The 16,036-nt window shown below is 35.3% G+C and overlaps 2 protein-coding genes and 2 long non-coding RNA genes across 13 annotated transcripts; 3 read left to right on the forward strand and 1 right to left on the reverse strand.

Annotated features, from left to right (window-relative positions):
- LOC104759768 (EIN3-binding F-box protein 1-like) lies at nt 1,402-2,940 on the forward strand (the record flags this gene model as incomplete). The annotated part of the gene is made up of 4 exons (XM_019238990.1): nt 1,402-1,556; nt 1,637-1,795; nt 2,559-2,637; nt 2,790-2,940. Coding segments are annotated over 4 exons (477 nt in total), but the record flags the coding sequence as incomplete, so codon positions are not given.
- Nucleotides 3,590-4,418, forward strand: LOC104757926. Its single transcript, XR_002036150.1, has 3 exons — nt 3,590-3,840; nt 3,947-4,079; nt 4,156-4,418. It is a non-coding gene; the product is annotated as an uncharacterized LOC104757926 (long non-coding RNA).
- LOC104757927 lies at nt 6,049-11,368 on the reverse strand. Of its 10 annotated transcripts, none has more exons than XR_002036138.1 (21): nt 11,074-11,368; nt 10,845-10,957; nt 10,555-10,641; nt 10,301-10,383; nt 10,074-10,194; nt 9,864-9,985; nt 9,710-9,766; nt 9,384-9,598; nt 9,221-9,292; nt 8,971-9,132; nt 8,816-8,886; nt 8,532-8,612; nt 8,336-8,413; nt 7,905-7,993; nt 7,685-7,782; nt 7,529-7,595; nt 7,311-7,342; nt 7,101-7,147; nt 6,863-6,926; nt 6,642-6,759; nt 6,049-6,553 (listed from the first exon to the last, which is right to left on the reverse strand). It is a non-coding gene; the product is annotated as an uncharacterized LOC104757927 (long non-coding RNA). The 10 variants fall into 10 exon arrangements; XR_002036139.1 differs by having other exon boundaries at nt 7,503-7,595; XR_002036140.1 differs by lacking the exon at nt 7,311-7,342 and adding an exon at nt 8,195-8,231.
- On the forward strand, nt 13,621-15,591 carry LOC104757928. The gene is given in 7 exon segments (XM_019238777.1): nt 13,621-13,866; nt 14,096-14,181; nt 14,310-14,685; nt 14,687-14,707; nt 14,709-14,919; nt 15,024-15,151; nt 15,265-15,591. Coding segments are annotated over 6 exon segments (759 nt in total). The 5' UTR covers nt 13,621-13,863; the 3' UTR covers nt 15,086-15,151; nt 15,265-15,591.

Here is a 16,036-nt window from a genome sequence, read left to right on the forward strand (position 1 = left end):
TATTGGTCTATTGGTTATTGTTTCTATTGGAGTTTCTGGTTTAATGTTGTTGTATATTTTCGCTGTTATGTTGATTGGGGTTAGGTTGTTTGTGAATATGAGATTACTAGTTTAATATTATATTAAAAATAAAAAATGGGTCGAGTCGTTTTAATTAGACTTGTCTTTAATCAATCCATATATGCAGCCCATTAGTTTTTATTTGTTCGAATTCATTTTCTATATGGTCGAAAGCCTAGTCCGAACATTATGATAAATATAGCTTGAAAGAGCAATATTGGAGGATGGGCTGTTCTATGTGCATTTGTCGATTGCATTCTCGCCAAATTGAGTGAAAGGAGATTTAGAAAACATAGCTTACAATGAATTAAGTGGAAACGACTAGACGTTGATCATGAGATTATCAAGAGGATAACATGGATATTACTGGTCTATAGATGTTGAAGGATATTGTAGGTGAGTTTTTTTTCTCTACGATTTGAAGTGATATCCTTTCTCAACTCAAATATGGAAAAAAAAACTCACTTAAAACACCATCAAGCATCGATATCCTTTCTCGGATCAAATATAGATATTAGTGATCATTTGTTTTGATAATATTTGACATATCGCACGGATCTTATACTAGTATAACTTGCATGACACATATTATATTATAATATCATAATTCCATATGTATCACGAAATTCAGTTATAATATATGTTATCTTAGGGCATATGCATCGGTAGTCCTATGCACCGTCCTTCGTAATTAATCGATTTAATTTAAATGTAAATTTGTTATTTATTGAAGATACGTTTCTTATTATGGGACGTTGTTTACTCCGTCCGTCCGTCCACGTGGCAGGCGTTGAGAGAATTTTTTTTTCTCTCATTTTCTTCTTTTGCAGAATCTCTCTCTTTCCTCTCTCTCGACGAAACGGTGAATCGATGGACGACGGAGGCGAGTTTGTCGGCGGCGGTTTCATGCATTCTCAGGTGACTACTCCTTTCGCATGACTCCTCTTCGTCCCTCAAGGTTTTTTTCCTCACTCTCTCTCTGATTAACTTCTCAATCTGACGAATTCGATCAATCCTTTCCGCGGTTTGTTAAATCCAAGTCTATCACTCCGTGCTTTGCCTTCCCATGCTCTTGGAATGATGTTGATTTCGTGATTTTTGCATCTTATCATAGATCTATAAATGAATTGGAATAAAGTTTTCAACTTTTTTTAAGGAGGGAATAGAATGTGTTTGCTTGATCTGATCAGATTTTTTTACCATTGAAATTTCATGATTCAATCATGGTTAGAGCTTGGAACATAGCGAGTGGTGGTTTTGAATTAAAGTTGGTTCTTGTTAACTTCAATCGTGCTTCTTGAAGGTCTACGTAAGGGCTCTCTTCTGCTGAGATAATGATCAAAATTTAAGAAGCTTATTCTACCAGCATTAAAAAAGTTCGAGAAGTTGGAAATATTGTCCCTTGCGGATCTTCCTTCAGTCAAGGGTCAGTTCTTGAAGGAGTTTGTTACTGCTAGAGGACAGACCCTGAAGCAGCTAATTTTGACCAACTCTGGGTATGCCTCTTGAATTTCCTTGTTTCACCCCTTTTGATCCGGTCACTATTTTCTTATTTGGCTTTGGGAATTTGGTGCAGGAAATTATCTGATTCTTCTATCAAAATCATCTCTGAAAACTGTCCCAATTTAACCGTGCTTGACCTGGCTAACGTATGTAAGTTGACGGATTCTTCTTTGGGCTACCTTGCAAATGGCTGTCAAGCTCTGGAGAAATTGATTTTTTGTCGCAACTCTTTTNGTTTAGATTGTTCACAAAATTATTAAATCAAATCTCTTTGCAAGAAATAATTTTGCTCATCAAAAGGTTTTATCAGGAAAATCAATTATATTCTCATATCAATTTATTTTCCTAAAGTATTAATTCTAGGTAATCAGTCAAGAATTAATATGAAGAACAACCTAAGATGAAGATCTAGATAGATAAAGAATCCTAAATAAACAGATCTAATAATTCATAAAATCCCTATGAAAAACCCTAAACCTAACAAGCAAACTACTCAGACATATTCAATGAAGAACAAAACATAATTTTGAATAATAAGCAATTGAGATTAAAAGAGTAAAGGGAGTTCAAGAAATTCTTCTCTACAAAGCAGATCTCTCTCTTCAAAGCTCTCAAAATCTCTCAGGGTTGCAGGAAAAATATAAACTTGATAGAATAAAAACTTAAGGGTTTGGAAAACCTAAAAACACTATTTATATGTCCTAAAACACGTCAGGGACTTATGTTGCAATTATGGAAAACTTTGGGCAACTTTANATTGGTACAACCACACAAGGTTGATCCATGATTTTCTTATTTTCCGTTATGTGTGAGAAACTTATGGTGTTACTAAGTTAAATGACTCTGTTGATGTCAAACCAATACACATAGTCATGTTTNGTGTGGTGTCGGTCGATGCTCCTCATAGGATCAGACTCCAAATTGATTTTCTCNTTTGTGAACTGTGATGGTTGTGTTGAATGTCAAAGTTAACAAACGCTTCATATGTCTCTCTATAGTGATGAAGCTGTAGCTGCATTTGTAGAAACCACAGGCCGTTGTCTGGAGGAGCTATCACTAAACAATGTTAAGACGGTAAATGGATCTCTTTCCCACTTTGCCATCAATCTNAAGACTCCTTATATCATGGTTAAAAATCACAAAAACCATGATATATCAGCAACCTTCACTAGGTGTCATTGTCGATGGACACCAAGAGGGTGTCGGTCGGCACAAAACCNGTTCAGGTTGGCCACAACACGGCCCTAGCAATTGCCAAACATTCAGAAAAGCTTGTGTTTGTGTTTCGATTGTGTAAATTAAAACTTTAATATGTTTTTACATATTTATTTAAATAATTAATTTTTTAAATTAAAAATATTATGAAGGACCAAAATCTGAAGGACACCAATGCTAATACATAACTTAAGAAACTCTCAAAATAGGAACAAAATATTTGAAGGACCAAATATTAGTCCTAACCGATGCACATGCCCTTAGGTTATCCCCAACAGGGGCTTTTAAGAGAGGTTTTATTGGAAAAGTAGGAAGAAAATAAATCAGAAAGAAAATAAAAGAAGAAGAGCTCCTCTTATTTAGTATATTCGATTTAATATAAGAGGCGGTGAGGTGTCAGCGCATGGTTTGACGAAGAGATTTATTGAGAACCATTTTTTTTCCCGATTGTGTTCTTCCCTTCCTCTCTCTTTCTCTCGCTCTCTGTCGCGAATCTCTTAATCGGAGGAGATTGATGATAGACTCTGGTCTCATCAATTGAATTGGTTGGAATCGTTGGAGATTGGAATTGAAAGTTACGAGAAGAGCAGAGAGGCCAACACTATAAAAAGCAGGCTTTGATCTCACTACCTCCACCGTGATCCCTCCACTGCTGCTCTTGCTCAAGCAGCTAAGAATCAGCAGCTAAGGGTCTATTGCAAAGACTGCTTCCCACACAATTTCGTAGCTTTGATTTCAGAATTATCTCAAAGGTTCTTCCTTTTTTGCCTTTAACCCTGTTGTGCTAGAGTTAGGTTTTACAGTAGTGATTGTTTTTTTTTGTTTCAATAGGATGTTTGTGGTGGGAGTAGCTACCAGAGACTATTCTCTTCCAAGCTTTGTTTATTTCTAACTTGGATTTCAGGATTAAAGGCACAACTGGAGTTGAGATTGCTTCTGGCCTCAATTGGTATTTGAAGTATAAATGTAATGCTCATGTTTCTTGGGACAAGACTGGTGGCATTCAGATTGCCTCTGTTCCACAGCCTGGATACTATCACCAACATGTTGTTACATCTAGCTGTAAGACATATACACGTCTTGGAATCAAACTTTTCTCATGTGTCAATGGTTATGTAATGAATCACTCACGTCACATAGCTGCTCCTGCTTACTTGTTTACTTCCAGATTCATATGTTTGGTGGGGATGGGATGGGAGAGAGAGATTATCTTTGTTTAGAGCCTCTTGCTCGTTGTTGACTGCTTCTATTTTATGACAATGGTTACAAGGATCAAGGATATGGAAATCTCCAAACACCAGGTACTTCTCTTTTATTTTCTCTGCAAACTATGGGCTGGATCAGTTGATGCAGATGCAGTTTTATGGTTGTGATCAGAACATGTCTAGTATGGGTAACTCCGGGTTGATGCAGCATGAAGTTTATGGTTATGATCAGAACTTGTGTACGAGTGATATTACCGACAGAAACGTTCCAGATCCTAGTCTCTCAAACACAGTCTGAGATTTCTCTGAAATCAATCAAACTGTCCAATTATGAAGCTGTCTATGCATTGCATTGGTGTCTATTTGGTAGTACGAGGACAATTAATATGTATATTGCATCAACATATAATTTTCTTTATTTGTACCTTCTTTATGAATAAGAACATTGTGTTTAGTAAGTGTTGTTCTTGGTCTATATTTTGGTTCTATCTCTGCATTGTCACAAAATTTACAAGTTGAATATAGTTCTTTTTCGGTTCTGTTTTAGCGAATAAAAAGTTACCAAATTACACCCATCAAAGAGGGAGTTATGGGTGAGTTTATGAACAAGATTGCGTATGCTTTTTCTTAAATGTGGCTAGCTTAAAATTTTATTCTCAAGATTGTTTCTGCAGTTGGTATTATGGTAAGCATTTCCTCTTTTTATGTATTTTACTTGTCATTTATTATGTTTTAATGTTTCCTATGTTTTAATTTTTATGAAATGCAATAATTTTATAAATATACTAGCAATCGACCCGCGCTACGCGCGGTAGTTAGACTAAGGTATATTTCCGGCTTTTTTATGTATATTATTGTTTGGTTATGTAAATTCATTTTTTTGTCTGTTTTTGTATTTGATTTGAGTGCTTATATTGTTTTGTTGGATATTTTTTTAAAAAATAGGTTTTGCAGTAAGTATAATTTAGTTTGCTGTTTATTTAAAAAATTGAAATTATCTTGTGTGTTTTTTTAATGTTTTCTTTGAAAATTATAATGAGAAAAGTTAACATTGTGTAGTTAAAGTTGGTCTATTGGATCATTTTTGTATGTTATTGAGTTGAGAATGGATTAGTTCTTTTTCAAAATTTGATGTCCTCGTGAACAGATTGGAGAAGAGCAATGTTTGCTATCTAAAGGACAGTTTGAGTATTGAAATGCTCGTAATCATTTTTTCAGTCATCCCTTTCATATATCCATTTTTTTTGGGTTCATGTATTTGGTTGATTTCCTCCTCGCTTGGCATTTGTAGGGGATATTTGGTTATCCCCCGTTGATTTTGGTAAACATAAGTGTTAATTGGTATGCAAATTCGTTTATATGAAAATGTGTTGTCTTTCTTAGATTTCCTAATTAAGTTGGAGTTTTTTTTGTGTTCTTAGTTGTAATTTTTTTTTCCATTTGTTCTGAGTGATTTTTTGGATTTGATGTGAGTTGTATTTTGGGAAAAATTAATTTTCGTGTTTATCTTGCTGTTATTTTATACAGTCCGGGTTGTTTTTTTGTTGGCTCGGTTTTCATTTTCATATTATTTTAGTGCTACGGTTATCTGATTGTGGTACTCGTATTTCTGAATCTCTTTAGTTTTCTAAAGGTGTGTGCATCTCTTACCTTCTTTGTCTTTGGTGATGGTTTTGTGCTGCCAAATAATGTTAATTGATATAACAAAGAAATATTATTTTCAACAATATATATGTTGTATATCACTTACCTGATTGGTAACGACTGTTACTTATGGCTGTAAAGACTTTTAAAATTTTAGTTGTAGAGAATTTGCCTGTAGATGCTTTAACTGTAAAAACTCTAACTGTTAAAATTAAATTGGTAACAAATACTTTTAAAACTGAAGCTGTTACTTTTTATTATTAAAATATATTAAAATAATGATAATGAAAATAAAAATAATTATTATTGAAATGGATCTTAAAGAAAAAAAAAAAAAGAATAATTAATGTGTAAAAAAGAAAAGTAACTCACAACGCTTTTAAGAAAAAAAAGTAAAAAAAAAAAGTATAATTGACAAATAAATGGCTGTCAATGCTTTTATTTTTTCTAAAAGTCTTAAAAGTCTGGTATCATATCAGAGATAAAGGAGATATGGTGGAAGGAGATTAGAATTCAGTCTCTTATCTAAAGTTGTGTAGCAAAGAATAAAATTAGGGATAAAGGAGATTAGATTCACTTGTGGACAGGGGCGGACCCACGTTATGGTTTGTGGTGGCAGTTGCCACCAGTAATATTAAAAATCTTCAAATTTTTACGCTAAGCAAAAGAAGATAAGTGGCATAATGGCTTGAGAAAACGTTAGAATATCTCCAAGGGCGAGGGTTCGACACCACCCGGTGACAATCTGCCACCACTATTTATTTTTTCTTGGTCCGCCCCTGCTTGTGGACAAAGAGAAAGACGTATTGTATCGAATCAAAGATCACCAATCACAATAGAATCAGTTTCATGGTGTTAAACTGTGAGCACGCACGCCGGCCAAGTTTTTGTTATGAAACATTATTCTTCCAAACCATCTCCCCGATCTGCACATAGATTAACAAGAACCATCGTTAATTTGTAAGACCCTACGTGAAAACCATAAATAACCCTAAATCCCCAAGAACTTTATACCTTTACTTGGTCGTCATATCAGATGAGAGTAGAAGAAACACCATGGAATCAAACAAACTCCTCAACTGATCCTCACTTGCAAAGACACTAAAACGACACCTGCACCATATCGACGATTCTATGAACCATCGATAGTTTTTAAGTATGAAATAGCAGCCTAAGTTCAAACCCTTAAATCCCAAGAGCATAGATCTAAAAATCCAAGTGAAGAAGTTTCATACCTCTTTGTTAAAGCAATTGAATATGTCTCTGGTTATCCCTTCCCATTGTTTAGAGATGAAATTCCTGCAAGAGAAAATAAAATTAGTTACTCGTACATTAATAAAACAGATTCATTAAGCTATGAGTCTGTTATAAAGTGAACCATATATCTCTCTTCCATCCATATAGAGAAACAGAACCAAACAAAACAAAAATCTCAGTATCACTTATAAATTGTGTCGATGATCGAAAAAAGACCTTAAACAGTCTGAGTCTTCCTCATCATTCTTCAAACCATCTATGATCTGCACATATAGAAGAAACCACCGTTAATTTTAAAGTTAGAATTAAACAACTGCATAAGTGTTGATAGAAGTGGTGTCCACAACTCTAGGATAATTATTAGTTTAGTAAACTTTAAACAGAACAAATCAAAGAAGAGAATTTTTCCATTGGATGAAAAGGAACCTTATAACTCCATCAGGAGAAGCTAGCAACATCTAAAACGGAAAAAAAAAAAAAAAAATCTCAGTCCCTATCCGATCTTAATTTGTGTAACAAAGAAGAAAACTCTAACAAAATTAGACTCATCTCTGGATGGAGAATTTGAAGTGGAAAAGGAAGAAGATGTATTGGATAGAGTCAAATTTAATCAATCACCATAAAAACAGTTTCATGTTGTTGACCTGTCAGTACGCATGCCGACCAATTTTTTTCTTATGAAACGTTATTCTTCCAATCAACCTCCCCAATCTGCACATAGATTGATAAGAACCATCGTTAATTTGTAAGAGCCCAAGTGAAACCCATAAATAAACCCTAAATCCCCAAGAACTTAATACCTTTACTTGTCGTCAAATCAGATGAGAGTAGAAGAAACACCATGGAAACAAACAAAGTCATCCACTGATCCTCACTTGCCAAGACATCAAAACGACACCTGCACCACATCAACGATTTAAGAACCATCGTTAGTTTTTTAAGTCTGAAATAACATACTAAGTTTAAACCATAAAATCCTAAATGTATAAATCTTAAAATCCAAGAGAAAAAGCTTCATACCTGCTTTTGACACTTCTTTCGCTAAAGCAATTGAAGATGTCTCCGTATGCTGGTTGGTAATCCCTTGCCATTGTTTAAAGATGAAATTCCTGCAAAGTGAAAAAAAAATGAGTTCCTCGTAGAATAATAAAAAAGATTCATTAAGTGATGAAGACTCAAAAATGCATCATTCATCCGTAATAATGTGAACCATATATATCTCCTCCCTCCATCTAGAAAAACAAACAACAACAAGCAAAACAAAAATCCCAGTTTTCACTTGTGGATTGTGTTGACGATTGAAACAAAACCTTAAGAAGTCTGAGTCTTTTTCATTCTTCAAACCATCTTTGATTTGCACATATAGAATTAAAAGAACCATTGTTAATTTGTAAGAATTTAAGTGAAAACAATAAATAAAACCTAAATCTCCAGGAACTTTATATCTTAACCTGGTCGTCGAATCAGATGAGAGTAGAACAAACACAGTCCTCCACTGATCGTCACCTGCAAAGACACGAAAACAACACCTGCACCACATCAACAATTCTAAGAACCATCGTTAGTCAAGTCTGAAATTACAGCCTAAGTTCAAACCATAAATCCCACATGTATAAATTTTAAAATCCAAGTGAAAAAGCTTCATACCTGCTTAGACACTTCTTTCGTTAAAGCAATTGAAGATGTCTCTGTTTGCTGGCTGGTTAGCCATTACCATTGTTTAAAGATCTGTAAAAGAAAATAAAAATGAGTTAATCATAGATTAATAAAACAAATTCCTTAAGCTATGAGTCTGCTCTAAAGTAATGAAGACTCAAAATGCATCATTCATATGTAATAATGCGAAGAAACTGAACCTTATATCTCCTCCCTCCATCTAGAGAAACAGAAACAAATCAAAAAAAGGGAGAGAGGAGTTTGAGATTACTTACAGATCAAGAAGAGAATTTTTCCATCGGATCAAAGGGAGCCTTAAATCTCCATCTGAAGAAGCTAGTAACACCTAAAACCATTTAAAATATCTCAGTCTCTATCCGATCTAAATTTGTGTAACAAAGAATAAAAATCTAAAGAAAGTTAGACTCACCTCTGGATGGAGAATTTGAAGTGGACAAGGAGGAAGACATATTGAATAGAGTCGAAAATAATCAATCACCATTGAAACAGTTTCATGTTGTTAACCTGTGAGCACGCATGCCGACCAGTTTTTTTCTTATGAAACGTTGTTCTTCCGAACCACCTCCCCAGTCTGCACATAGATTGACAAGAACCATCGTTAATTTGTAAGAGCCTAAGTGAAAACCATAAATAACCCTAAATTCCCAAGAACTTAATACCTTTACTTGTCGTCAAATCAGATGAGAGTAAAACAAACAACGTCCTCCTCCAATCCTCACTTGCACCATATCCTGCTAATTCATCAACGATTCTGAGAGTTAGAAGAGAAGATACAGTGATCGTAGGAAAATTGTATTTTTACGGTCAAGAAGATGATTGTACCACCATCGATGTCGTTGTTGTTGTTTGGGTCATCATCATCATTCCTCTGTTCTGAGTCTTCTTCATTTTTCAAAATCATCAACTACCAAGAGAGAGAGAGGGGGAGAGAGTCGCTCTCTCTTAAACTTTTATTCTATTTGGTGAAGAGTGGAGACTGAAGAGTGTGTGTGTGTGTGTGTGTGAGTGTGTTCTACATGCTTCAAGCCATCTCTGATCTGCACATATAAAATTAGAAGAAAAATCGTTAACTTTCAAGTCTGAATTTAAGCAACAACCTAAATGAAACCATAAATAGATAAACAATGAATCCCCAAAGTCTGAATTACAGCTGCATGAGTGTTGATGATGGTGGTGTCCACAATTCTAGGACAACTTCCAATGGGCTGCATTGAATATAACCCAAAAAAAAATTATTATGGGTTGAGTAAACGGGAAACAGAACAAAAAAAGAAAGGCAGAGAGGATTTTGAGTTTACTTACAGATCAAGAAGAGTTTTTTTCCATCGGATGAAAGGTGACCTTATATTTATTCAATTGTTGATGATTGAAACAAAACCTTAAGAAGTCCAAGTCTTTTTCATTCTTCAAACCATCTCACCGGTCTGCACAAAGAATTAGAAGAACCATTGTTACTTTGTAGTTGTTAAAGTGACAACCATTAATAAATCCTAAATCCTTAAGAATTTATACCTTAACTTGGACGTCGTCGAATCAGATGAGAGTAGAAGAAACACCATGGAAACAAACAAAGTCCTCCACTAGTCCTCACTTGCAAAGACACCAAAAGGATACCTGCACCACATCAACGATTCTAAGAACCACCATCATTAGTTTTTTAAGTGTGAAATAGCAGCCTAAGTACAAACAATAAATCCCACATGTAGAAATCTTAAAATCCAAGTGAAAAAGCTTCATACCTGCTTAGACTTCGTTAAACGCAATTGAAGATGTCTTTGTATGCTGGCTGGTTAGCCCCTGCCATTGTTTTAAGACGAAGTTCCTGCAAGAGATAAAAAAAAATGAGTTCCTCGAGATTAATAAAACAGATTCGTTAAGCTATGAGTCTGTTCTAAAGTGACGAAGACTCAAAATGCATAATCATCCGTAATAATGTGAACCATATATCTCTCCTACATCTATATAGAGAAACAGAACCAAAAAAAACAAAAACCTCAGTATTCACTTAAATTGTGTCGATGATCGAAAAAAACCTTAAACAGTCTAAGTCTTCCTCATCATCCTTCATACCATCTTTGATCTGCACATATAGAAGTAACCATGGTTAATTTTAAAGTCAGAATTTAAACAACACCCTAAATAAACCAAAACCAAAACCAATTTATTAATTGATTAAGCAAAAACTCAATCTGTTTCGTTATTAAAGTCAGCTAGTGGTTTCTTAAATCTAGAGCGTTCAGCATAGTATTGTTCAATGTATAATTGGGTTAAGATAGAAACAACCTTCTCATCAATAAGTAGGAAGTCGATGCCCATGAGTTGGCCTCCTTTTTTGACATTCCGAGCAGGCCAGTGACAAAGCATTCTTCCGACGATCTGTTGGTGAAGGCGACCAGCTTTGAGATTTTCAAATGAAACGATAGGGGAATCCATTTTAGTGAGGAGAAATCAAATAGTCGAAGACAATAAAATGAAGCATCAATAGGAGCAGAAGACATTATATAGGACTTACACCAATTAAAGATAGAGTAGTGGGTCTTCAATTGCAAGATTGAGCATTGAATGGGATAAAGTCACTTTAATAGAAAAACGTTACAATGGAGATCGAAGAGAAGGAAGACAGCGAAAGGTTTTGTGTAGGATTGGAGAACATTTATTTCAAAGATGGAAGCGAGTGAATCCATTTATTGCTTCCATTAGGAGAACAGGATGAAAAATGAGAAGAGGAGGACGCTTCAGGTCAACACCGCCGTCGTACGTTGTGGAATCGGGGAAAAGGAGTTTTATTCCGCCGGAGAAAAACAAAAGGGCTTAGTGGATAATCTCACAAAAATTGGGGAAATTAAATGGGCTTTAACATTAACATAAAAGAATAAAATATATGGGCTTATTTTGAAAATATGGGCTTACAACAAATGAGAGAATGCTGTGGTGGCAGCACCAGGAGTGAGGAAACTATACTTTATATATATAGATAGATAGATAGATATCTCAAATGCAATAATTTCATATTCTAATTTAATTTTTTTATTTTCAAAAAAATAAAATAATTAAGAGACTCAAAATAAGAACCCACCATTGGGAGAAAAACTTTTAATTAACAAACCCAAAGTTCTTAATCATCTCAAACTACAAAATATATGAATAAATAATTTAAGAACCCCTAAAATATATCCCCCATTGGGCTTGCCCATCTTTAATACTAACATATTATTTAATAGAAGTTTTCCCTAGCCGCTCTCTTTCTGGCACAATTTCCAAGGCATCTTCTTCCGACGGCGTTGAATTCAATCGGCACCGCTGGGATACTGTCCGTGCATCTCTGCGTTTTCTATTGTCTTATAAGCCTAATTTGGTCCCAGTTTGAATTCACCGGAGGTTCAACGAGTTCTCAATCTGCTACTCCGACCTTGCTTCAGCTTCATCCTCTCGTCCCCTTCTCTGCTCATCTGGTGGGTTTCCTCGACGAGCTGTCTCTCTTGTGCCCCCAGCCTTTCAACGCTAAATCTGATCCCTCTTACCACATCGCAAACTCTAGCCTATGTCTCTCTTACCGGCTCCCTTGGATGTCAACCCTAACATCTCCTTGTTCCTCAGATTCAGATCCCCTCACCAAGTGTGTTACTTGGCTGCAGCTGGACGAGAGCTCTGTTTTGATGCTAGAGCTGCACAAGATCTAGACAAGGCTTTTTGATCCAAGAAGTGTACTTCAATTTCCCAGGTCTGTCCTAAATCTCTTTTTGCCTATAGCATCCTTTTGTTTTGAACTTTAGAACCTTTTATCCGAAGACTGCAATTGGAACGGAACCACCCAATGTTGCTAGTTTGGAACAATAGTTATTTGTGAATCTTGTCCTTAGATTCATCTAGGGATGCATCTCTTGATTGTCATTTTTTAAAGACAATTGGCATTATGACCCTGACTCTACAGAGCGGTGGTTACCGGAGTGTTTTGAACCCCTCATATACTCTTTATGTGATCCTTTAAGCCCTCACAAGTGATACTTATAGTCCCCACTTGGGTTACAAGCTCTCGTTGGCTGTTAAAAGAAGATTGAGGAAGGTTGGCATTATGATCTCATCTTCAAGGAGAGGTGGTTATCGATGCTTCCCTCACCTTTTCACCACATCTCCTCTGTGCTCCGAGAACTGTCAAATGCATCACACTAATGTCAGGGAGACTTCACCTCTTTACAAAATTGGAAGAGCATCGGCATTGTGATCCCAACTCTATGTAGATGCGGTTACCCACACCTCAAGCTAACATAACCCAACTCTAAACCCACAACCACCATCCTCCCTGCCAATGAGCTTAGTCTATTGGTTATGGAGCCCAAATTAACGTCCGACTGTCTAGCGATAAGGACTATCCACCATGTTCCCACCCTGCTTGTGAATGTGGTTTCGACTTCCATTGGATTCCCTCTTGATTTGTTGCTTCTCTGCTCAAGTTTTCAACATCTTTTGCATATTTGGTCAAACTTTCTATCCATTTTATCTACTTTTAAGTTTGCTTGTATCATTCTTGTATCTTGTCCTTTGTTGGCTAAGCCTTTAAACATTGTACTCATCTACCTGTTTGAATGAATGAATGAGAGGTTTGCAAAAAAAAAAAAAAAGATCTTGTTATTTTATGGTATCTAATTGAATAAATAAAAATTAAAACATTAATCAAAATAAGGAAATAAAATTAGTTTCAAGAAATTATATTCAAATGTAAAAAATATATATATATATATATATATATATATATATATATATATCTCTTCAAATTGGGATAATTAAATCTTTGGTTGCACCATTTTTCTAATCTTAAAAATGGTTATTTTCCTTTCCTCGGGAGTCCGGAGGTTTATGTTATAAAAACTAAGGAGGTGTATTGAAACTATGATTTTGGAAGATTTGATGGGATTTAGGAAATTTGGAATTTTGAAAGATTTTAGATAAGTTGATATGATTTATTGTAAAATTCTTTTAAATCCCATATAAAAACCATGAGCTCTAAATTTCAAAAATCATTAAAATCCGACTTTTTAAAATACATGATTGAATAACATAAGACGAGGACATCCATGTTGCGAGGGGGGAGAGCGATTTGTGTGGCCAGAGGGAGCGCCTTAAGTTAAGACTAAGAGCACCCAAGTTAATCACTGAGATTTGAGGAGGTTAAGGCGACTACTTATAAACCCTAATCAAAACCCCCAACCCTAAGCCTCGTTTGCTCTGAATCGTCTTCCTTTTGGATTGTCCCGTTGCTAAGTATATCACTCAAACAATCTGATTTCGAAATTTCTGAGTAAAGATGGTAACTTTAGCACTCTCTCTTCTCTCAATTTCGACAAAGATTATGTTTTTTTGGTGTTTGGGTTTTGAGGGTTCATATTCGTTTCTCTGTAACACTAAAATGTATGTTTCAGAATTTTGATTGATGTTGTTACATTTCACATAGGGGCTTGTAACTCTTGATTCAGGGACTAGAAAGCTTTCATCTTTGATTACAAAAAATGGTTTTTTTTCTTTCCCTTTTGTTGCAGGCTCCTGTTTGTCAAACTTGTGGTGACATTGGTTTTGAAGAAGCACTAGTTTTTTGTGACTCTTATAAGATTGAGGGTATACACCGGTGAGTTTGGTTCTTGATTTTTTCCCTTGTAGTTTGATTGAGTTGTGTTGTGTTATGTATATCCCTATACCAGAGAAATGGATTGGCTCATTTGTGTTATAACCTGTTTCTATTGTTTTTTTTTTCAATTATTGTGTGGGCATAACACCGGCTCCTTTTACGGAATACATAACTTGGATATGCGAGGACTGTTATGAGAGTGAAATTGAGTCTGATAGCATAGAAGTTGACCAGACTGCTAAGCTTACACATATATTGAAGAAGTGTGACAGAAAAAGGAAGAAGAAGAAGAGAAAAGGAAGCAGCAATCACACCTGCCCAGTTTTAGCTGAGGACCATGGGCTCCAGGATGCTACCAATGTTGAACCTATGGAGGTGTCTTCTTCACCAATTAAAGAAACAGTGGAGTCTAACTCTGGTACAGACCATAACGCTGGTACCAGCAAAAGGACTGACATCAGCTTAATTGTAAGTCTTCTTCCGATCTGTTTTGTCAATTTCTAGGGGGTTGATGTCTGTAAAAGGAGAAGAACAGCTATAGCTTTGATGGGATTGCTGCTCATCTATCAAGCTTAGCCTGCCCTATAGTTCATGAAAAGGCAAGCTCGTTATGGGGCTGCCTCTCTGCTGAAATGTTTCCCAGGATGGAAATATGGCCAAAAACCTTTCTGAAGAATGGAGGACCTAAGGACGATAGTGTTGCTCTTTTTTTCTTCCCTAGTTCCCTTCCAGTCAAAGGTATACATTTAAATACTGATATCTTTCTTATCTTTTTTTTTTCTCTTCCTATGCATATTTTGAAAAAGTGTCTGTGTCTGGCCATTTTTGTTTTTGGTTTCCAGTAATGATGAAAAGACTTTCTATTCCCTTGTTGGTGAAATGGAGAAGAATGATTTGGCGATGAGATGCCTGCTTGATGATGCAGAACTGCTACTTTTCACCTCTTTTATGTTACCAGTGGATTTTTGGTGTAAGTCGTAGAGAACTTTTTATCTATAATAGAACTCTATTTTCTATTACAGTTTGTTCTTTTCATTATTCGCAAGAATAGGTAAAACTAATAAAGGTGATTATGGTTTGCAGCTTTTAACTCAAAGGACTACCTGTGGGGTGTCTTCAAGCCCAGACGTACTCCTCCACATTAGTCACTAGACTCGCTACCTTTAAGAGTCTTTGCATTTGAGCAAGGTTAACAAACAGATGAGAAAGCTTGGTGGTGTAATTGTTGATAGTTAGCCAGACTCTGTACAGAATCTACTTGAGTTGGCATCCTTAATAGCATATCTTTGTCTCTTTTTGGTGGTTTTGTGCGACCGATTAGTCAAATGAGTGGTAACTTTGAGATCGTCCTGATTGTCGAACTTGATATTGATATAGTACCTTCCTAGACAGTAACCTAGTCTGAGAAAAGATGTGTTTCAATAATGGACAATCATAGAGAGTAGACAGATGATAATATTGGTAGAAGGAGTTGATACTTGATATTAGTTGTGGTAGGCACAATGCTTAAATATGTCCTCTCACTGTTAATACCTGATATTAGCTATGGTAAGCACAGTAAACTATAAATAAATTATTATAACAATCATAATCAAAGATTTAGACAATGACTTTCATTCGTACTTTTCCCTCTATTAAACAAAATTATCATTCACTCAACAGAACGATATCACCAAATTCAATATGCCCAAAACTAATCAGTATTTAGTGGTAAAAAAAAATAAAGAAGATTATGTCGCATTTTTAAAATAGATGTTTTCGTTCAGTTTTCAAATTAAAATATATACTAGATAATAGCGCGGGAATTTTTTTTTTATTTTGTTATTTGTTAATATTATATTTATGTTGTATCATT

Source organism: Camelina sativa, chromosome 17 (genome assembly GCF_000633955.1).
Source record: "Camelina sativa cultivar DH55 chromosome 17, Cs, whole genome shotgun sequence".
Taxonomy (NCBI): Eukaryota; Viridiplantae; Streptophyta; class Magnoliopsida; order Brassicales; family Brassicaceae; genus Camelina; species Camelina sativa.